Source organism: Cariama cristata, unplaced genomic scaffold (genome assembly GCF_000690535.1).
Source record: "Cariama cristata isolate BGI_N322 unplaced genomic scaffold, ASM69053v1 scaffold5902, whole genome shotgun sequence".
Lineage (NCBI taxonomy): Eukaryota > Metazoa > Chordata > Aves > Cariamiformes > Cariamidae > Cariama > Cariama cristata.
This window is the reverse complement of record NW_009604308.1, coordinates 25,001-49,089: the sequence shown is the minus strand read 5'-3', so window position 1 is coordinate 49,089 and position 24,089 is coordinate 25,001. Positions and strand designations below refer to the sequence as shown.

General features: G+C 39.4%; 1 protein-coding gene across 2 annotated transcripts in view; it reads right to left on the bottom strand.

The window, feature by feature from the left end:
• Window positions 1-23,454, bottom strand: part of PIAS1 (protein inhibitor of activated STAT, 1) — a 34,359-nt gene extending 10,905 nt beyond the window's left edge. For both annotated transcript variants that reach the window (XM_009695526.1, XM_009695528.1), the window contains exons 1-7: window positions 23,011-23,454; window positions 8,494-8,578; window positions 7,857-7,904; window positions 6,291-6,381; window positions 5,493-5,627; window positions 2,255-2,360; window positions 723-796 (exon numbers count right to left, since the gene is read on the bottom strand). In XM_009695526.1, the coding sequence (XP_009693828.1) occupies window positions 723-796; window positions 2,255-2,360; window positions 5,493-5,627; window positions 6,291-6,381; window positions 7,857-7,904; window positions 8,494-8,578; window positions 23,011-23,452 (981 nt within the window). In that variant the 5' untranslated portion in view covers window positions 23,453-23,454. The remainder of the gene's footprint in view (window positions 1-722; window positions 797-2,254; window positions 2,361-5,492; window positions 5,628-6,290; window positions 6,382-7,856; window positions 7,905-8,493; window positions 8,579-23,010) is intronic.
• Between the last annotated feature and the right edge of the window lie 635 nt (window positions 23,455-24,089).

The following is a 24,089-nucleotide window of genomic DNA, read 5'->3' as shown; positions in this document are numbered from 1 at the left end:
AATAAAGATACTGTGTCATACAATACACAGAGCAAGTATTCTGAAGGAGCATGGTACCTGAAACAAGAGCACTAAGACCCAAAGACTAAAAAAAGTGCAAATAGATATTAATATTGTGCAGTTTACCAATCATAACGTAAACCCAGGTATAAACTACTGCTTATCTCTGCATCTACTTAGTTAAAAAACAGTTAGTAGGTCAAGATACAGCAGGTCTGTGCCCTCCCACTTCAAATTTGGAACAAATTTTGTTTGAACAACGTCTAGGACACTGCTTCGCTTTTAATCTTAGATTATTAAATACTCGAAGTGTACACGTGCATATAATCAACTTCAGTTAAAAGATGCTCAATACTTTGACTGCAGACACTGGCTGAAGAGCTATTTTTAATAGTCAGATTCACTTACCTTACCACTGAAAGTGGTTTTATGACAATCAAGGACCCAAACTGCACAATCAGATGGTCTAGTGACATATTTAAATGCATGCTTACACATAATTTTGAATAGTGTTTTCAAGTTAATGGAATACTCAGTTTCTCAGGGGTGTATCACATGCTTAAGTACAGTGACAGATAACTTCAGCACTGGATCCTATCCCCACAAAGTTAACACACAGGTAAATACAAGCTAACCTCTACCGAAGAGATGTCCCAAAACAGCCATATTTTGATCAGAATCAGTTTTGAGTGAATTAAAAAAAAAAAACAAACCAAACTTACTGGACAAAGAAGAGAAACTCTTAAGCTTGTTGTTGCTATTTCACTGTCTGGATCAGCAGTCAATTTCTCTTTAACTGTTATTTGAAAGAAGAAAAGGTTTACTTTACAGTTGATTTAATACACAAATCAGATGACAGAAATAAAACAAGTCTGAAACTGCGTGCTAAACTTTCAGTTTGCCATATCTACTGGAAGCAAGCAACAGTCACTATTGTTTCAGGCTCACATGATAAACATGTAACGTAAGCAGTCTTTACTCTCTAGAAAGATCATAAACAACAAGATTTAAGAAAGCAAAAAGCAGAAAAGCTCATCTTAAAGATCCCTAGAAAATGTATTTATACAGGGATGTCTCTTTTCATATACATGCAACTTCAGTTATTTAAAATCTACTGACAAGATGAGCCACAATGACTTGACTGTTAACTTCAAGCACACTAAAAAAATATGTAACTCTCACACGGACAAGCACCACTGTAAACCTCAAATACTCATCAAGCAATCTTGCGATTTAGAAATTGAAAAGCAAACTGAGAAACAGGAAATCAGAAATACCCTGACAAAATTTGAGTTTTAAATAACTGCAGTGAAATAGTAGCACTACAGAAGTCTTTCATCTCTACCCATCCTCTACTTTTACTTGTAAGGACTGTTTTATAAGCAGTCATTGGTTAAATGAAAAGTCAGTTCCATGTTCCTCCTGCTCTATGAACCAGACCTACACCCTCATTCTCCACCTGGAAACCCTCTAGATTTTTGCGCATTTAAATCATCGTACTGCATTAGCAGTCGCTAATGCCCAGCACTATATACCACTGGCTTTGTAACGTTTACCAGTGGACTAATTTCCTCCATTTTGGAGAAGGTCCTGTGCTGTGTACAACACACATTATCTGAGCATTAAAGAGCATGACCAACAGCTGTCAGGTGTTGGTATTTCCACCCTCTCCCTAAAAAAGAAACATGCAGCAGTTTTTGCTTGCATTTTTATTATATAAACTTATACCAATGTGTACTTGTCAGAAAAAAAAATAAAGCAGCAAACCTCACGCTTAAATTTGGAAGGGGGTTGGGAGAAATATTGTGCCAGACACTCTCTCTCCAGGAGCTCACTCCACAATACCGTGCCAAAGAAACAAAAAAATGTGTTGATGGAGACTTTCCTCCAGCATGTCAGCATCAAGGTTCAATATCAAGCATTTAGTTCAGCTTGCTTGAGGTACTGAATTACCAGTTAACTATATAAATACAGTTGTTCTGTTCTGAAGAAACAAAGCCAGTATGGCTGAACTGAAAGAGATTCTCTTGCATTTTTCCCTTCACAGAGTCAACAGGGTTCCTGGACTGGCTCCTAGTACAAACAAAGGCCTCCGAGTCTTTGAATTGGAACTGAATACAAAGAACACCACTATCAGATTCTCAAAACCCAGAGAACTGTAGGAAGTCCAAGCCTCGGTTAGTACAGTCCTATTTCAAACCTCCTTTCACAGAAGCTACTTTTCCTTTTTAAACAAGCAGTACATCAGACATACTTAGTGCTCTAGAATGATCAGGGTTCCGTATTCCTTTCGCTCGCAACCTCTGCAGTAACACCGTAGAGGACAGCTGCTTTACAAGATAGACTGCCATGGAATAGTTCTAGAAAACAGAACAAAAGATCAAAGTAAAAACTCTTTAAATCAAAAGACAGCTTGTATTTTACACAATGCTTATGCAGTTTGTTATGCGATTACAGGGCACTGTGTTTCTAAAGCAGTTACAACACTTCAGATGGCAAAGTTTTCAGACTAGAGAAAACCCATCGTGCTTCACAAAGTTCACAGGGCTGGAGTTTTAGAGATGCAACAAAAGTGACTTCACGCTCCACTGAGATTAGATTTAGCTGCAAACCAAGCTATTAAAACAGCATTCAGGACACTTCTGGAAGTTATACATCTAACTCAGGACACGCAGTCTACAGCCCATTTAAGAAAGGTAATTTTACATCAATAATGTTAGGTATCACAGCTGTGTCAATATATTTAAGGGAAGCTGTCAGGTCAAATACAATCGGAACTTTTTTTGTTTAAATTATAGTTCATTCTGTTTTCAAAAAAGGAAAATCAGTAGTGATGCCTCTTCAGAAGCAATACATAAAAAGATGCATCATCTGCAGTATTTCCTACTCAGTCTGGAAGCACTGATCAACTTTCTTTTTCGTATCTTCCTGCACTTACTGTCTAAGAAATGCTAACTTCACTGATGAAGCTTAACAGAAGTAAGACAGTTAAACAGTTCCAGAGTTCAGTGGGGCCAAGACGTACTGTAGTGAATCCAGCCAGAGTGGGCAAGAAGTCACCGCTCCCAACTGCCTGTCCTTCCCCTCTGAAGAGGTTAGGTCATTCCCCCCATCAGTCTCAACAGCACAGACCATGCAAATGTTCCTTATCGGTGTCAGCAAAAAGCCATGGATGCTCATTTCTGCCACTACAGAAAATAACTTGGCATACAAGCAGGTCAGATGCAGACTGAACATCAACTCTGCCAGCTCCCCGGAAAGCAGGGTAAGCCTCCCCTCAAGGGACGGGCAGGAGTGGCAGAGTGCTCTTCCTGGCATCGTTAACTGATTTCGAACCACAGTCTGAAACTTCTGAAGCTCTCATTTTTCTTGTAAGCTACCAACAGCAGCAGGTCATAATTGCCTTTCTAAAAACGTGATACTGTACTACGCATTTGTCAGCAATATCCCTCCCACCCTCAAAAGGGAAAGGACAAAATTTGTGTTCTCACATTAGGGTACATCAATTACTTTTTGATATGAACAGTATTTGCTAAACCTGTAGCTACACTCATATACTTTATATTGAAAAATGAAAAGCTTCCTCCAGCAACTGCCATGTATGTGTCCACTAACAAAACAAAGGGATCCATACAATTGTGACATCTACCATCCTTCATTTAGGATATCACCACAATCCGAAGATGGGATTTCAGTAATATATCTTACCATAAAATTACACAAATTGAAACAGCATCAGAAACACCACATTTTAAATATTTTATTCTTACAATGAATGCTTCTCACATCATTAAAAACCACTACTCCTTTAACTTGTTTGTTTAATGCCTCAATTAGTATAGAAGTTAGAAAAATGCTAATTAACATTGTGAAATTATTTACCGACAGCTTGAATCTACAAAGCTAGGAACTTGCCCAAGGCATCTTGTACAGAAGGCTCTTGAAACAGATTGTGTAAAAATCACAATTATGACTTCGGGAAAGGTAGAGTACACCAGTTCAGACATGCAACTGACTCTTACAGGAAGGGGAGGAGGGGAATTCAAATGTTGTACTATACAGGCACATCCAAATATAAAATAATTCCTCACATTTAACTGTCAAGGTCTCAATCACTTTAGGAAGCATTACATCTCAGGAGGGTGGAAGTTTTGACTGGCATCTAATTCGCATGAAATACACTACGAATTTGCCACTCTCTTCAGTTTTGTACTGTAAGCTAGAAGTTAGCCAATATGGGTTTTATAACTAAAATATCTATGAAGCCTGACAAACTAGCTAGTTCACAAGAGACTAGCTTAGAGTCCACGCAGACTTGTTATATTTCTTTTCCCTAAATCCTCACTGGTATTCTTAAGTGAAAGTGCAGCACTGTATTCAGAGCAATAACCAGGATTCATCAACTTGTGTGCAGGCACTTCTGCAATGTAAACCAGACAGTTTTACTTTTAAATGTTTGTTTCTGACACCTGCAGTTCTCATTAAACAAAAGGTTTCAAAAAAGAAAAAAAAATTCAGTCATCATTTGTTCTAGAATCTGAATGGAGACTATTTTACGCTCCACAAGAAATCCATCATGAAATACCATCGTGATGTTTTATAACTGGCTATTGTGCATGATTGGGCTGTAAGCATTTTTCCACACTGGTTCAGGAATCCCAGACTTTGCGCACTGAAAATTCTTGGAAAAGGTCTCATCTCAGGACAATTCTCAGGACTTCTAAAAACAGGGTGGTTGCAATGGCAAAGCCACTGTTTTTCAAGTACATGTTGACTCTGTAACGCCTATCTAGCAGGATTTTTGCCATCAGTGAAAGCAGCGCACTAATTCACAGACTAATTTATTGAAGTAACTTTTTGCAGCATGTTCCAGATTTAATTAGTCCAGTGGAACATCAGCAATTTTATAATACCAATTGTAACACTCTCCCCACAGACACAAAAAAAAGTTATAAAAACATGACTTTTTCAATATTAAGTATAGGAATAGCAGTTGTGAGAAGAGAAATGTAAAAAAGGCAAATTAGATCTCCTGGGCCCTGCGAAGTTGCTATACTGTGTGTCCACATTTACAGTTATGAAAGACCACTCTGTACTGAATGTCACTTGCTAGATACAAGTTGAAGCTGAGATAAGGTTTGCGAAGTCCCCAAAATCAGAAAGAGCTTGAAGTCTGAAGTTAAGACAAATAAACAAAAGTTTTGTAGGTTCTCTTCATCTTATTACCTGGGCCCCCAATGAGTCACAAAGATAGGTGGGTGGGGGGTGAAGAGGGAGAGATGACACCAAAAAAATTTGAGGGCTACTGATCTAAAAGAGCATGTCATATCTGCCTCGCATAAAGTAATACAATCAAAAGAAGGAACAGTCTACTGCTAAACCATGAAGTATTTTCTGCACAATTAAACTTGCTTGTCTTTCGAATCTTTCAAATAGATGCCAAAGCAGAAACTAATAAGCTTTAGACAGCATTATGTACCAAAGTTACTTACTCTTCCAATTTCTGCAGTCCATGAAACAACGATTGTGTTTGGTACCGTCGTAGATAATCTGACGAGTGAGGTAATGTTGATTGGTCGGCTAGGTCGCTTTGGTTCAACACCATTTTTGGTTGGTGGAAGATAGCCCTAGAAATCAAAGTATTTTTCCCCTCAGCAAGAAAACAAAACAATACTGCTGTTGCCTTCTTCCCCTCTGACCACAACCCTGCCCCAATAAAAGCTGCATCCCACCTGAACCAGGATCCCTCTTCAATTTAAAGAGAGATAGATACTTATCAGACAATAAAGTATCACGTGTTTTACAAGCCCTTTCTCCTTACACAGAGCCTCACACTTTCCAAATCCTAACCCTGCCCACACAATATTAAAAGGCACCTTTGCCATCTCTCTTTTCTTAGTACTGCTATTCAACCCGCCTGGCTAATGGTGTCCCACCTGATCCTGTGCACTGCCCCAGTACTGTAAGTTGGCGTTTTTCTCTTTAGTCCTGTTGGTCAGTGATGGCCTATTCCCTGCACAGACAGCCTCCAAAACAGAGTCCAATTTCAGCCAGACTCACTGGATGTTTGTCAAACAAAAATTTACTGTTGCATTTTTTGAAAATTAATCTACTGGTTGGTCTCCTGAGAAAAAATTTACTTAACTATCTTTTCCATTCATCTATCCATCTTCATTCAAATGCTCCAAAATGTGAAAACAAAGGTTAGGATAAATTCTCAGGCTAATTTCTGACAGATAGTTCCTAACAATGCTATCCAAATAGGTATATGAAAAGAACACTTTACTTACTGGAAGGCTGCATGGTTTCCCATTTACTTTCACACACAGATTGGGTGGGAAGTGATCCTCTTGTGGACAACTGGTTTCCGATAAGCAAAACCTAAAAGTAAAGAGCTTCCATCATCTCTTACTTCTAAAGTGATTTAAAGATCATATTTTTCTAGAAAGATTTTTTTTTCCACTGAGTTACGAAAGCATGACAAATCTTGCTAAATACAGTCCTCAAATTAGTTGTATAGATTAAGTAGGAAAGCCCCATAAAATTACAGGTTTGGATCAAGATGGCTGTAGGTTCCTCCTCAGATTTCTTAAATTCCTCAGACTGACTCTGACTCATTCAGATATACAGGTTCTTCCATTTCTTTCCTACCATTCCTCCAGCCTGACCTCTTGATACAAGACCAGGGTTTCACAAAGGACAAAACAGTCTCTTCAACTGTCCCTCCTCTAACTTTAGTAAACCAGCCAGCTGTTTAGTCACAGCATCAAACACTATCCTCATACCTACGTCAAGCCTCTTACTTAAGTTCGGATAGTTTGGTTTATTTACTTAAATTCAGGCAAGCCTAATTGCTGCTGAAACCAAAATAAGACACTCCCTTCCTTGTCCTATGAAATGCCTGTAGGCCAGTATCACGGACAATAGGCATTCAAATGACCAAAACCAGCCTCTCAACCCCACTGGATTTCTTCCAGGGGACCTGCCCCATCCACGCAAATGTACCATCCCATCAGGGTACAGCTGTGCAATGCAGCTGAGCCTAACAGGCTGCTGCTCTCAAAAAGGAGGAGCTACCTTCTGTCCCCATTTTCCCCCACGCCCTCTTCGTCCCTTTGTCCACCCGACCCCACACCAAGCTGACCCACCTCACTGATCAGCAGAAGGCATCCTAACAAGTAAGACCCAACAGCAATCGTTTTCTGTCTGGCAAGTTAACATCTCACCATGCAGACATGAGCAGGGGGATGAAAGGCAAGACAACCATTTTTGACAGGAACAAGCTCTGAAGTCAGCTCCGCTCACAGCCCTCCGCAGAATTACAGGGATACGTGGGATTTAATCAACTTACCATACATTTGTTAAAACCTCTAAAATAACCAACAGGTTAAGATCCAGTCTGGTGATTCCCAAAGTCCTGCCTCCCACTGCCTAAAGAAAAGGAGGCTTTGGGTTGCCATGCCCAGGAAATACTGTTTGACATCTCTGCCAGGAAAAATAACCCTCTCTGCACATAGATTTTAAAGGCCCAGGCACCTGGAATCTGGCAGACATGGAGTTAAAGAAAGGAGCATACCCACAATCACTAACTGAAGAAAATCAGCTGGCTATAGCCAAGTACATGCGGTATTCTGACACACCAGGTTATCGGGCCACCAGCAGCTTCAGGAAAGCTGCATAGAACAAGGAGAAGTAGTTAAGTCTGTCCTTTTCAAAGCAGCCAAGAGCAAGCTTTTCTCAAGAAAACAACAGGAGAAGACTCTTCTGCATAAAGGAATGCCCAGCCTGCCGGGTAGCATATATCTGATGCATTTTAAAAACCAACAGCATCAAGAACAGGCAATAAAAATACATACCTTAGCTGGACCTGTACTGTGAAGTCACATTTGGTCCCAGAAATATCCCTAGAAACAAGAGAACACAGGTTAAAACATACTGTTTACACAACAGGTTCATCAATACTTTCTCAGTTTGCTGTAAGTTCAATGTATGTAAACCACACTTTCCTTCTGGTCAGTCAAACCACCATTCTCAAGACACACTAAGGTACACTTTTTATTTTTCAAGGTAATAAATCAATTACATTCTCATCTGACCTCTACTATTTCCTTGGGTTTTGCATACCATAAAGAAAATTCTGATGGGTCACTATGAAATTTCGTCTTCATAGTGAATAAACATAGAACTTGACAAAGGATCTGACTGACGGTGAGAAGGGGCTGCAGGAAGGTGAGTTATGTATTTGTACAGCGCATACAAAAGAAACCTGCCCAGTACTCACTGGACAGTGCTGGTATTTAGTTCTCTCTTCCTTACCCTTTTCCTCTCCATCAGCTTACATACAAAGGAGAAAAGAATTCCCTGGAAGAGCATTCTCTGAGGCACTACACACACACAAACACCTATGTTCTTTAAGATCACATTTCAAAATGAAAGATATTGTAAGATAGTTCTTTTTATTATTTAAATGTATTACTGATCAAACTCACTCACATTGAACTGCTGATTTGCTGCACTTGTTGTGGCGTCAGTGCAAATGCAAAGCAGGTTTCTCGAAATCGCTGACTATTATCTGATGCTAGAAGAAAACAAGAGATCATCACTTTAAAAACAGCAAATAGAGAATAATTAGCAGAACGATCTCTTTTCATTAAAGTGTCTACATATATATGCACACACATTTTTATAGCAAGCCCAACAGTACGACATACATCTGTTTCTGTAAACAATTTTAGAGCCAATAAGAAAGCTGCCATTTAAACCCTCCTGTAAATAAAAATATAATAAACTAACTTTATATGCATATAAAGTATACATTAAAAAAAGCGATACAGATAACAGCAAAGCTGACACAAATCATCTTAAAACTTTCTATCAGTCATGGTATCTTAACACTAAATGTTCTTTGATATTCAATTAAAAAAACCAAACCTCTCTTAGGAAACCTTATCAATCACTTTTTTATTTCTTTCAACATATTAAGACATGGAGTAGCCTGTAAAAGTATACACAGTGACTGAGAAGTACAACACATGCAACTTCCCACATTTCAGGAAGATATTATATGGAGTTAAATGCACCAAATATATAACATGCAAACAACTCATAAGATACTCAAATATGAAATCTGGTTTTAAAGTCCTTCAACTCTGGGCCATAGTGCTCCATAACAAAGCAAACACTACTTAAGGATTAACACACCTGCTAAAAAAACAAAGCAATGTTAAACATCTCCAAAATAGTGCTTAATTCTGAAACATATCCCTTCACCAGGGCTACAGGTACCACTGCAGTACAGAACCACACACAATGGCAATGAAAATGGCTTTTTTAAAAAATTAAAATTAAATTTTAAAAAAAGAGAAATTAAAATTAAATTAAAAAGAGAAGCATCTCCCCAGAAAACTGTTCAACATGCTCATCGATGCATGTATTGAAGTGAAAGTTGTAAGAACCTTGCTATTCAATTTCATTATTCTTAATAATTTTATAAGGTTATGAATAACTATATTGTGTATTAAACACTCGATAAATTTCTCTTTTTTTGTTTTACTACAATATACTTCCTGACTCATCCTTGAGTGACAGATGAGTGAATAATTCAGGGTGATACTTCAGATATTTTGTTAAAAACAGCATGTGGTAGGTTGGAACCAACAATAGAATAGACATTGACTTAGGATAAATATAACAGCAGCAATCTCACAAAATTACATTTATATCTTTCTTGTATGACAATGCTACAAGATCTGCACATCTTATTACATTATATACAACAACCACATGCAGTTCATTATCAGTTGCTCTAAAGCCAGATGGGCAAGAACAGATTACATATACCAAATAGCAACTTTTGTGAAAATACTAGCAATAGTAAATCTCTTTAAAAGCATTAACTTATTTAAATAACTTTTTATATTTTTATATGCATATATTTCCTTTTTTTCAATACTAAGTTCTCCCGTAATGTCCAAAAACACCATCGGGGCTAGGGTGCAGCATGCAGCCTCAAGTTAACATTTAGTTAGACACTCACGCCTACAGCATCCAGCAGCTATTTTTACTTTAATACATTTTCAGTTACATTTCTTCAAATGAGAAACATGCAGGGCTTCAGATGACAGCCAGTCATGTTATCACAATTTAAGAATTGGCAGAAAATATAAACACAATATATACAATTAACAATGAAAATCTGTTATAATTTGGTCTTCAACATAATTCTATACCTATTTTTAGTTATAAATGGAAAGATTAGAATTATATACAGTAATCAACAAGAGATGTATTAGCAAAGTTAATGCACTGCAGACCAGGGAACTGAACGAATTCAGGTTATTACTTCATATGTTTACATGGTTAAATGTGGCCTTAATCTGTTGGTTTTCCTCCCGTGTATTATTTGCTTTACCCTAGAAATTGTCAGCCTTGGCTTTATTAGAAAAGTTCTGGAAGGTCTGTGCGAACTTTTGTTGTGAACTCCAACACCTTTAATTAAAGGACAGGACTGCTGAACATCTAACTAATGCTACCTTCATTTAAAACTTCGTTATCCAAAGAAGCTAAACAGCAGTTACCAAAAAGCTAAACCCAAATTTCCCAAACAATCTTTTTCCCTTTCAACTGCTCATCTTTTTGCCTGTTTTGGTTTTGCAGCATCCCCAATTTAAAGAATGAAGTGGGCAATACAGATTTTTGCAAGTGTTAGAAAGAACGGAGGAACAAAATAACTGTTAGCAAAAGAGCAAAGGTTCCAAAAGTCAATCCTTTTCCTCTGTTTGTTACTGTCTGGTATTAACGTAAGAGTTATTTTTGCTGCATGGTGATATGCGATCTTGAAAAGTGGGTTTCTAACATCTATATTCAGTTTCATCATGCTCTTGCATTGGCCAAATTAAAGCATTATACATTAAAATGGCAGAAAATTAAAAAGTACATTCTTCAGTGCTGATATGGGAGCTTTCATAATTCCAGTTTTCTTCACGAGCTACAGTTCTAGCACATTTGTAAGACAGTAAACAGCCTCTGCTTGAATCAAAAATTTCTGCAACAAGAATAGCCATTTCACACTCTTACCAGTAACTGTGTTGTGCACATTGCAGTTAATGAATTTACTCTTAACTAAAATCTACCTAAAATGAAAAAGCAAGGAGGAAGGCTCAGGGGTTTTGGGGAGGCTGGTTGGTTGGTTTTAACATTGTCAGTTTAGACTAAGAACAAAAAGGCCTCCAACATTTCTTCTCGTGCTGGCTATTAACTTCATATGCACTTTCTTAGCAACTGTAGGCAAAAGTCTACGAGCTGGTAGGTCAGCAGTCACCAGTGACTGGAGATGTACTTCATCACATGCTGTTTGATGTTCTCTTAGCTGTAAAACAGCATGAATATACACACGCCCTGTTTTCAATATATTGCTTTTGCGTACAAGCAATCGTTGTGATTACCATGGGAGCGTGGCCAAATTGCAAAGAAGGAAGAAACAACTTGTTAATTAGGCAAAGATAATCGAAAAGCCAATCAAAAGATTTCAAAACTCTGGACAGGTTGAGCAGTATAGAGAGGGGAAGACAGACAAGAAGCTACGTTACTCTAAACTAAAAGAGGGTTACGGTCTGGCTCTTCCACGGGGGAGACGGAAGGGGCAGGTTAGGGAGGAGGACCTTGTTTGCACGTCCAGGGCTTGCCTAGGAGGAAGGGGAAATGCAGCAAACAAAACAAAGCATCCTCTAGAAGGGAGATGAAATAGTTCATTTTTTCTTTGTGGTTTTCTCTAAGCTTCTCCCATATGTTTTCACGCAATCTTTTTATATCCCTATCTATTCTTTCTGGAACTACTTATCCTACAAACGATGCATGAAAATTTCAACAAAACACATTAACCAGAGCTAATTTAGCAGCTTTACTATTAAATACTAAGCTTCCAAGCTTATCTATGACTATACAAACTCCTCTATTTCTACGGACTTCAGAGCTCTCAAACAAGAGACACTGAAAATCTGGAATTTAAGAGTGTAAAAAAGCTAACAGATTTCTATTAACTCATCTGGTGTATCTGCTGTGTTTAAGAAACCAAACAGATCCTGGCAAGTCAAGCACATCATTTTCTTTCAAAGTTCTGGAGTATGATTAAAACCAGAAATATGCAGATATATAGTTTGATACAAGAAAATCATCTTGATGGCTAGAAACATGCAACCAAGCCCTGCAAACAACTATTATTACTTAACAAAGGAAAGGCAAAAATAGATCTCCAATTGAAAACCAAGTGGATTAAAATAGAATTTATAATCTAATAAAGCTGGAATCTAGCCAGGACAACAGAGTTAATATGAATGTTCTTAAGGAAGTTGCCAGGAATGGTTTGTCGGGATTTGGCTGTTGGGTTTTTTTTGTAACTATGAATTATTAAATTTTATAACCTTTTCTTCAGCATTCTCTGAATATTACAGAGCTTGGAGGATTAGTCAAGAGTGGTTTATAGGCCACGTCTCCTTTGCAATCTCAGAAAGGAGGTATAATGCACAAATGTCTAACGGACTTTTTTTTTTAATTTACACATAAAGGACAAAGGTACAGTAATTTAAAAAAAAAAACAAACATGAATCACACATCATTCACCTCGCTGCTAAAAAATTTCCTGAAAAATTCAGAAATCTAAGAGTTCAGGTTTTGAAAGTATAATAAAAAGCTTTTCAAGCATACTTATGTAATTAAATGGGTGTCACCAAGAACAGTTTCAGACAAGCCATACAAAATCCACTTCTCATCTTACTGGAATCTCACCATTTTGGAGGGGGTGCAGAAGGGGGGCAGGCAGAGGGGAGTAGTTACTACCTTCTTCATTCATCCAGCTTAAATCCAGGAAAGGCAATGAATAAAATCCACCTTTTCTTATAAACACGTACATACACTTACTAAGAACCAGCACAAGCTGGGGTCCGTTTCCTCTGCAGGTCCCCAGCAGGCACCCTGCAGGTACAACACACTCTAAAATGCCTAAAACATTGCAAAAACATTACAGAGCAGAGTTTCTTCTTCAAAGCTATTCTTTTACCAATTCACTATCACCACAGTTTCCTGAATTATTTCAGGCTTACCTCATTCAAACAGCACAGGGGACTGGCACATATTAAGTGAGAGTGACCCAATTACGCCTTGCTGGTTGTATATTTTGTTAAAACATTTCACATGAGTAATGAGTTTTCAAAATTTGAGCAAAAACTATTTTAATACATGACAGTATCATTCACAGGAACAAAACACTTAAAATTCTACATGAATGTATACATATATATGTGTGTGTATAGAGAGAGACAATGACTACATTATTTATATAAATAATAATGATACATAAAAAACATTTTCTCTCTATTTTATTCTTTATTTTGGAAAAACCCTATAGTGCTAGAGTGAAAAAAAGAACCCAGCTTGAGCGGCTGCATTTTCTACAGCTCTAAAAATATTCTGTTCCACCTCACCAGTACCCACAGCTAAAAATAGCCACACAATCTTTCTGCAGTAAAATACCTCTTGCTGTCTTGAGAAAAAGCCAGTCTCTAAATTTCCATTCAAGAGCAGATACCTTAAAATCTTTAATGAATCTTATGTTATCACTTTGTTGAGGTGGTGATGCTTCCTAATGCAACTGCAGCTAGCCATCATACTGCCAATATACTACGGTTAACCTTTTCCATTTATCATCACCAAGTGCAGCTTATTAAATAGTGAAGGGAATATATTACCTTCCAATACAGAAAGACACTTGGACTGAAATTAAACTTGCACTTTACACTGCAGTAATTACCTAAGTTCAGGCCATCAGAAAAGCGATCACTGAAGTGGCCTATTATCAAAATGATTTTGAATAACAGTATGTTGCTTTCTGAAGGCAAAAATAGTTAAGTAAGGAGCGTCAGCACTATAGCAAAAATTTGCTACACACTGCAACATAAACAAGAGATGTCTAACTGGTTCTTCACTAACCTAACACAGTACATCATTTTGATCGGTTAAATTTGTCAAAACATTAGCCAGAAAAACCTAAACATTGTAGAAGTTGTCACCCCAACGCATAAATAATTCTTGCTTATCTTCCCCAGACAGGTAAGAGACCTCATTTTGTTGCAGCACAGGCATTTCGCTTTTTCTTTTAAACAACAGAAGGCATTGTATCAATTTATGTTCAATCCTCTTTCAAATACCACTGCTGAAAATTTAATACACTGCCTCCAAGCTAGATCAAAATTACTGCATTTAGATTAAGGCACAGAAAACATTTACCTTTTAAAAAGGTAAAATTGAGACAGGCTTTGAATTATGTTCAATTGCAGCAGAAGCGACAAAATCCATAACACAACACTACATACACGTAGCTCCTCACGATGTAGTTTGTCCAAAACCTCTTGTATCAATCCCAAACAGGGTTCATTTATACAAGTGCTTTTGGGGGTGTACCATACATTGTAATAACTGTATATAAGCAGAAACCAAGCAGCTACATGGGAGAGAAACGATGAGAGGATACACCTTAACGGGGATCCACAACATCTCAGGATGCATCATTAGCCCTTTTAAAACCACCACAATTTATGAAGTTCCTGGGTAACACAAGCGTTTATACATAAACGCTTCCTTTTTACTAACCACAACCTCTTAGCACCAAGCTCCTGCCATCTCCTGGAATCAAGCAGCAGTACCTTTTAAACGGCTACCCACCATACCCTTAATTTCCTGCTATCCATTAAAGGCATTTGTAGTGTGCAATATCAGGTCGGTCCGAGCTACACCGCTCCCCCATCCATCCATCCATCCCTCTTCCTCTGTCTACATTCCTGACAGTCAATAATAGCCCTTATTATACAGATGGAAGCCAATACTCATCCACCATCATATTCCTCTCAAATAAATATGGCAGCTATTGCAGATAGGAGGGTGTAATGGGTCCAGACTCTGCTCCTGGCTGGAAGCACAGCCAGATCAGCCCCCGACTTCCCCAAGAAATCAAGCACTACCAGCAGCATCGCTTCCTCACACCACTCTTCAGCTTGCCTACAAACAAACTCACTTTCTCCTCCCTGCAGAAATGCTGGGAGAGCTGCATCCTCTTTTAGCCAAGGCTGGAGGTCCAGTTTGAGAGTACCAAGCCATAAGATACTCTGCACAGATCCCTCCTTATATTAGACAGGTTTCAGCCCTCTTACCATACTGGTAGAATCACACGGTAGGAGCACATGAAACCGGAGTCCACTGGTGGACCACCATTTGCCCACGTCCAGCCACCCAAAGAGCTCCTCTCTCCTCGAAGGCAGGAAAAGCCTCTTACTAACCACCAGAGCCATGTCAGACCAGGCCAAAGCGGGGCTTTACGCCCCGACCAGCTGCATGCCAGACATCCAAGCGCAGGGCCGAGGGCCGTGCAGAAGCTCCGCGTGCCCTGCACAAGCCCTGGGCTTCAGCAGCTCGGCCGCAGCGAGCTCACGTTCAGGAGAAATCCCAGATTCCCGTTTCTGTTTTGTCACTCACTCGCTGTGACATCTTGGCCATTTCGCTTCATTTCAATCACTTGTCACAATGGATGTTGCGTAACCTTAACATTTCAAAGCACTTCCAAACTACTTGAAGGGAAGTATTTTAGTAAACACACAAATCATTCCTTCCTTGACGGTGGTGACTAGCTCTTAACCCACTTCCATGGGTTACAACTGCACTACACTCACAAAGACACTGCATGACTGTGAAGTGACAGTGCTGTGTTCTTCAGCTTAAACCAGATCAAAACCTGAACTCAGGTTCTGGTCAGTCTGCTGCATTTATCACTTAAGACCATTTTTAGATTCTGTTCAACTTAAGCTTTTAACAGTTAATACTCAGAAGGCACAGGCAGAGCGACACTGGGGGTGGGAAAGGCAGGGAGTAAAGTGACACGAAAGGGCTTACTTGAAATAGTGCCTAAATATATATATATGGAAATAGCCTGGAAATACTCCAAGGGCTACAATTAATTCATAAATATTACGTATTTTATAACTGTCTCATACGTTGTAGAAACAGAATAGATCAGCTGGAAACTCTGTGCAACTGGACAGATATTTATGTTTGATTTCTTTTTTTAATCAGTCACGCGTTAGAGCATTTCTCTGCAATGAGGATTTCTGAAGACATACAGTGAGGATTACGGGACAATTTCATGCCAACCTTCCATGCCAGAACTCTCTGCCCTCCCAACCTACCTACCCCAGTTCTCCTCTCGCCGCTGCCCCTCCCGGGCCCACACATCTCCGCTGCGCATCCGTTCCATCGTTTTGCCAGAGGGAAGGAACATCTCTGGATCCTCCATACTCAAGTTAAGTCACTTGATTTCTTTAGATACCTAAAAATATGTCCCAGAACCCAACTGCTGCCATTCAGGCTTGAAAATTTTAGCTTCTATTCTTAAGAACACCACCAGCAGTTAAACACTTCAAATGAGCAGTACTAAAAAGCTAGCACTGCCACATCCCTACACAAGGTATCCTGCTTCTAGTGTATTTTCACTCTCAACAAGAAAGTAGCAAGTTTTATAACGCTAACACGAAAGGCAAAAAATTAAGTTTAAAGTTCATGATTAGATAACAGAGTCCGCAGTGAGCTCTCCACCAGGATTAGCACAACCCACATCATCTTTTTCTAAAAGCCATCATAAAGGGAGATAAAAGTATCTCTAAAAGACTCCAAGTTACTGAAGACTTCCAAGTCCCAGCAGCATTTCCAACGACGACTAAGTGATCTCAGTATCTTGGCTGCAAGAGGAAATCTTAAAAAAAAAAATACATATTGCAATAGGACAGCTTCCTCCCTCATGCTATGCGAGCACCACTGCTAGGCCTCAAGCTCTCCAAGCACTTGAAAAGGATACCACTCCAAGCTTAGATTGGTTCACTGATTATTAACGGATTACTCACATGCTTTGAGTCAACCATGTGGTTTGCTCTAAATCCTTCTACTAAAAGCTTTAATTAGAATCATAGAATACCCTGAGTTGGAAGGGACCCACAAGGATCATCGAGCCCAACTCCTTATCAAATTATCAATTATTAAACAGATATCCTAATTTGATCTTGGAAAGCAAAGTGCCTTCCTAGATCCATTCACGTCAGAGCAGGGTGTCTGAAAACATCCATATCCTGTAAGGTCCTGGAATTTGGGTGATCTCAGTTCTACGCATGAGGAGATTGAGCAATCAGCTAAAGTGGGCAGTAATAAATTATACTCCTTTCCTTTTAGCTACCCAGTTGGTTAAAGCTCTCTCATACTTAAACAGACTCTAGACTATGCAAAGATTCTCTATACATGAACTTGAGGCATACCACATGCAAATACAACTTGAAACCAAAAAAAGAAACTTCAGTGCACTGTAATTCTAGTTCAGCTACAGCACACGAACAAGACAGAGCTAATATTTCAGCTTACTCTTGCACAATTAGAAGCTGTTGAGCCGGAAGTCAGAAAGCTCAAGTCCGAGCTGAGAATATAGTGTTTTGTTGCACTTCCTCCCACAAAGTACATTTAAAAAAATAATAAACATGGAAGACAGTAAAAGCGTGACTTTCATATAAACCATGATACTGACTGCACAGAGTAACAGATCAGCTTGCTGATATATGAAAGGAAGAAATACTTGCCAACAAAACTTTCATAGTTTCCAACCTAGATTTCTAAGTGCACTGAATTACTTAATTGTTTAATATCTGTACCTTGAACTACAGTCACCTTAAAGATTTCAGCCAGAGCAGTTGCAAGATCTGTCTGCAAGAACACAGCATATCCAAGTAACCACGATCAACCACAGTCAACGAGAAAATTTCAAGGTAAATGCAACTCAGAATCACTAACGCTGGTTAGTAAGCATGTAATTCTTGCGGGCAGGCACCAGGAATGAAATTCTGCTTGTTGGAGAAATCCTGTTATTAGAGTCCACAGATTAAGAAATTAAACTAAGACCTAACCACATCAAGACAAGCCTCAGTAGAGCCACTGGATGCTCCTTTCGCCCGATGGAGCCAGTATCTGGAGTCTGGCAGGACGCTTTCTGTAAGTGGTACTCTGATTCCCCAAAAAGCCCGATGTTTGTTCTCCTTCTTTCAGGAGGCTGAGACCTGTAGGTAAAAATACCGATTTCCATGGCTCGGATCTGAGTTTCAATGTCGTGTTCCATACCGCTTAAGCCTCAAGCACAGCAAATAAATTGTAGGATGACCATCCATATGCCATTCGGACAGCTTTTAAGAGAGTAGCATAGCCCACAGCCTCTTTAATCCTTTCAATTGAAAAGAAAAGGTTAATTTCCCCTTACAGGTAAGTAAAGACCCATAACCCAGTTAAAATGTTTTTTTGGAACAACTACACAGCTAAAGCAATTAGGAATGACATATGCTGTAACAAGAAGAATTTTTAAGACGCTGTTTAACTATCTAATGTCCTTCCCATAATAATCTGGCAAAATTTTGGTACTCATTACTCAACTCATAGCAAACACATTTCACTACACAAGAGAGATCTTATCTGTGTGTTAGAAGTTACTTTTAGAAAATTGGCCCTATGCTTAAAAAGCAGCCAATTAGCAGTGTCTGTGCACCGAGGGCTAAAAATAGGGAAAAATAAGTGAAAGCTGCAGCTTCACTTGAGAAACTAACAACCAAAATTCTCCCATTTAAAGCAGTTCCTATTCAAAGAACAACAGAGAAGTCACAATAATAAGGCAACTTTCATGCATTCCATCAAGGCCAAATTGGACAGCTTTTCCTCCAAAAACAGTCATACAACCACATCAAATCATGGTTAACCATGAGGCAGAGGGCTCAGACTTCTCACTAGCGCTGCAAGAGCTCTGTGTACAGATTCATCCACCAACATACATTTTCAGAATACAGAACTTTCCTAGTTGGTTTGTACACGAAAACTTCCAATACAGATGCTTTCTCAATTTTGCAATGAGGATGACTAACAAAATATGGATCAAATTCGACAGCTCCACTGAATGTGGACAGACATCTCTTCATCTCAGATAAACAAGCTGACTGACAGTCTTCTTGGGAGTAAAGAAAATGCTGTCATCCCCCGACAGCACAGCCGTAATTGTCAGCACTAGCCACACGGCTCTGAAAGAGCTACGCAGGAGTCGTGTACTTGAAACGCTCGGAAGGAAGTGAGAGACTCTGCAATCTGAGCAGAGCAACAGCAGGAGAAGAGTCCCACCGTCAGCAGGGCCTAGCTGCTATTTTCAGTTCTTCAAACAAGAGCAGGTTGAGGTAGCAGAGGCTGAGTTTACGAGTTCAACCAGCTAGGCAAGTCTGCTCTTCTGCAAGCATCCTACTCACTACTACAAGTCGTACGGGCTGCTACAAGCCAGAGAAAGTTAAAAAACAGTAAGCCGACAGCCTTCTAACCTTAGCTTGTCACACATGCTTCAGCCAGCCATGCTCAAGATCCTCATCAATAGCTGTTGGTGAGAAGGGTACAGATGGATAAAGCACTGCATTTCCCCCTTGCCATGAATCCAGCCCAGCAAGCAGACAGCATGTCAATTTTAATCACAGTTCAGAGCTACACTTTGAGGAAGCAAGTATAAGAAGGTGACATCCATTTCCTCCTTTTGTTCTTGACATTAAAAATAATAGTTAGCAAATTTAATTTCCTTATCTGTTATTCACATTAGCTTGTGTACTACCCACCTACGTAAAATATGTAGTTCAAGTGCCCTGCTGTGCAACTCCCTTCCCCGAGGCTTTGTCAAATTATTGTTTTTCAAATTAATAATCACTTCTTGATTGGACAGAAACTACTGTAGCAGACCTTCCAAGCAATTCCACCTTGACTTGGGAAAGACCAGGGAGAATCACATTCAAAGATGTGCTTTGCTCAACTTTTACTATCATGACTATCATTTCAGAAGAATCTAAAGATCCTCAAATCATTCTCTCTCACGCACACACATTTTCTTCTATTCCAGTAGGTTCCATTTTAAGCAGGCAGATAATTATCTAAAACCTCTCCTCAGGTCATCAGTTCATTCCTGTGGTGGAGGGAAACAGAGTAGATTCAAAAATTTTTTATCCCCACTCCATTAAGAATCTGATGGGAAAAAGCAAGCAGGAGATGCTGAAAAGCTGGCCAAATGCCAAGGAGAAGTTCTGAGCATTTGTAATGCGCATCTGCTATTTGAAAACAAAGCCAGGGAACCTAGAAATTTGACATTTGAGGAAACCCGCATTGTTTGCGGCAGTGAGAAGGATACCCAAACCTTTTGGGGCAAATATTCCAGAAACCATTTGGGGCAAATATTCAACAAACCATTTAAGACTTTTTAGTTAGAGTATCAGTAACTGTATAAATGGACAAAATTAATACAAGTCTACTCCTTGCTTGCATTTAAAACTGCTAAGCTGTACGCACAATTGCTCCAAGTTGTTTTGAAAGTGTATAAAGCTGCATATCACTCGTTATTAATCCAATAGGTTTTTTCATTAGTATATGTATTTCTTACTCTAAAATACCTTCATGACATTCATAGCTAGCAATTTTACAATCTGTAGCAACATTACTTTCCACTACAAAAGGAAACAACCAATCATTCAATAAGGCCAAGGGCAAGGTCCTGCACATGGGTCAGGGCAATCCCAGGCACAAACACAGGCTGGGTGGAGAATGGATTGAGAGCAGCCCTGAGGAGAAGGACTTGGGGGTGCCGGTAGACGAGAAGCTCAACATGACCCAGCAATGTGCGCTGGCAGCCCAGAGAGCCAACCGTGTCCTGGGCTGCATCCCAAGCAGCATGGCCAGCAGGTCGAGGGAGGGGATTCTGCCCCTCTACTCTGCTCTGGTGAGACCCCCCCCCTGCAGAACTGCCTTCAGCTCTGGGGTCCTCAGCACAAGAAGGACATGGACCTGTTGGAGTGAGTCCAGAGGAGGCCATGAAGATGATCCGAGGGCTGGAGCACCTCTGCTGTGAGGACAGGCTGAGAGAGTTGGGGTTGTTCAGCCTGGAGAAGAGAAGGCTCCGGGCAGACCTTAGAGCAGCCTTCCAGTACCTAAAGGGGCCGACAAGAAAGCTGGGGAGGGACTTATGACAAGGGCATGGAGTGACGGGACAAGGGGCAATGGCTTTGAACTGGAAAAGGGGAGATTTAGATTAGGTATTAGGAAGAAACTCTTCACAGTGAGGGTGGTGAGGCACTGGCACAGGTTGCTCCACCCCTGGAAGTGTTCAAGGCCAGGCTGGACGGGGCTTTGAGCAACCTGGTCTGGTGGAAGGTGTCCCTGGCCACGGCAGGGGGCTTGAAACTAAAGGATCTTTAAGGTCCCTTCCAACCAAACAGTTCTATGATATGCATGGACACTGAAGCTCTCTCTTCCTCGAAAATGACAAGAAAAGAAGCTTTTTAATAGTCTTGCTTCAGGCAAACAGAAAAACATCTGCAGACAGGATTCACATGCAAAACAAAAACCCCAAACATACCCTGAAGTTAACTGAAAGGACAGAGATTGCTTTAAAAGGTACCTAGTTTGAATTTCACCCGCTTCCATTTTCTTACCCTGACGCTCAAAAGTCCACATAGGGGGAAAAAACACTCTACTGTATATAAACCCCTCAAGCAATAAGACATGACAGAGTGTGAATTATGATCTCTTCATTTGGGGCCAGTTTGTCAGACACAGAGCTGACAGCAAAGCTTTCTTACCACATCTAGGAATAAATGCATGCCATAATTTCTGCATTGGAATGCCTCAGTGAAATTAGTATTATTTTTAAGTATCTATAATGTAAAAGTGATGAGACACATACTGAGCACCTAATTATCCTGTACCATCAGCATTGCCTGGAATGCTTATTAATCAATTAGGTTTTAGATTAAAGCTAAATAGATACAGTATACCTTTTAAAAGAATACCTGAACCAGAAGATGATATCATCAAAAGCTATCTATTTTTCCCTCAATGGCTCAGTTATAACAGTTAAAACAAAAATATATGCAAATAACTGTGCAGCATACTTTAGAAATCTGCAGACCACCATCACCACTCACATACCAGGCCTCCTACATGCCTGTAGCTGTTCAGACTGTTACTGTAAAGTACCTGCTCAATTTTGTTTACAAAGGACCTCTTTTGCAAAGGAGATTTTTTTCACTCACCCACCATCTCCCCATATCTACTCTCACAAATCTCTTCCTGCTACCAGCTATTCTCACAGTGAATCTCTACCAGGGTTTCAAGAGAGCAAGAGGTTCCAACATGCAAGCAGCCCCTCCAGAAATCAACAGGACTATTGTATTTAAGCAGTATTTAAGAGTATTAAAAGTTAACCACGCTGTTAAGTGCTACGTGGAGTCAGAGCCAGAAAAATCACACATTGTTATATAACGCTCTGTAAGCATCAGATTATTCTCAGCAGCTACACAAGTGATTTATACCTTAATACAACAGACAGTTTACAGAAAAGTAGCCACAACTGCAAAAGAACCACAAGTCTTCCCAAAAACAGACCTTCAGGCTGTAATGGATCACAGCAAGTATCTAGCCTAGCATTCTTTCCCAGCACAGATGAGAAGATTTTGTGGGCTTGATGGATTCAGGGGTATTTTTGTTTTGGTTTGTTTTGTTTTTTGTTTTTTAAATAATTAAATTCTATGGTTTAGAAGAACTACTGAAAGCAGACAGGTTTTTTCCTTTTTCTAAGGTTTAGTTTGTTTCTCGTCAAACTCACCCCTTAAATATAAAGGATCTTTGAACCATATTTAGTGGCTCAGCTAAAGCAACTAATGAGTGTTACGTAAGGTGTCTCTCCATGTAGAACAATCTGTTCCAAAAGTTACCAAAAATAGCAATTCTCTAAACACTGGTGTGATGCAATATTTAACCAGTTACTACATTAGCAGCTGCATTCATCCATTACTTTAAAAAAAAAAAAAAACAACCACCAAAACAAAAAAAAAAGACAGACTTCAAATATTATTACAACATTTGCAACCTTACCTAGGCTGGTAGGTTTTATCAGCTCATCCAACAAGTCATAAAAAGGTAATTTCTGAAGTTTTATGTCGGGATGGACAGGGTGGAGTGCAGATGTGAGATGGGGGAGTTCCAGTTCATGTTTAGGTCCCAGAAGCGAAACGGGAAGCAATGGTGACGTGGCAGGGTGGCCATCGTAACTGAGCTGTGGAATGGTAGACGGAGACAAAGTTGCTGGCATGGAGCTCGAGTGTACGCTGGGGATAGATAAGTCTGCAGGTGTCATGATTTTCTGAGGGAACCTTCGCCTATAGAGTTCTTTGATTTTCATTTGTACAGCAGGACTGCAGCCAGCCTTTAACAAATGCAGTGCTTTTGTGAGAAGTTCGTGTTTTCGTCCGTGCTTGTTCCTCCCCGCGTAACCCAGAAGTACTTGCAGTTCAGAAACTCTAAGGCTCATAACCATTTGCTTAAAAGAAACAAAACAAAAAAATTAGTATTCAAGTTACATCCTCTTAAACACTAACATCAGAATGTGGCTTAATCCCATTAAGTATATACTTTTTAAAGGCATACCACCACCACTCTTCCCCCACTGATTATATGAAATATAATACAAAAGAGTACTTGTTTACAGACAGATATATCTATTTAGAAAGTCTCTAATGATTAATTTTTAAAGAGATTTCCATTTGCCATACACAATTCAGGACTGCAATGCTCAGGGAAAAAAAAAAAAAACAAACACCACACACAGAAAGGACAAGTTGCCAGTACAAAATAAAGCTTGTAAATATAATTATCTTCTAATCACTGTTCTGCTAGCATCTATAATGTTAACAATCTTTTTTTTACATCCAACTAGATGAATAAAAAGTCATACATTGACAATAGCCAAGACATCAGCACTTGCACTTAAAAGCAGTGCCAGTCCTTAACTCTAGAACACTACTTCAAGTCCCTCCCTCACTTTTTGCCATGCAGCATAACTAATCCACACAGTTTCAAAGGAAAGGAGATAAATGACTGATGTTAAAACGAGAGAGAGAAATAATAATCTGATTTGTGTGCAACCCTGTACGATCATTACTGTTTTAAAGGAA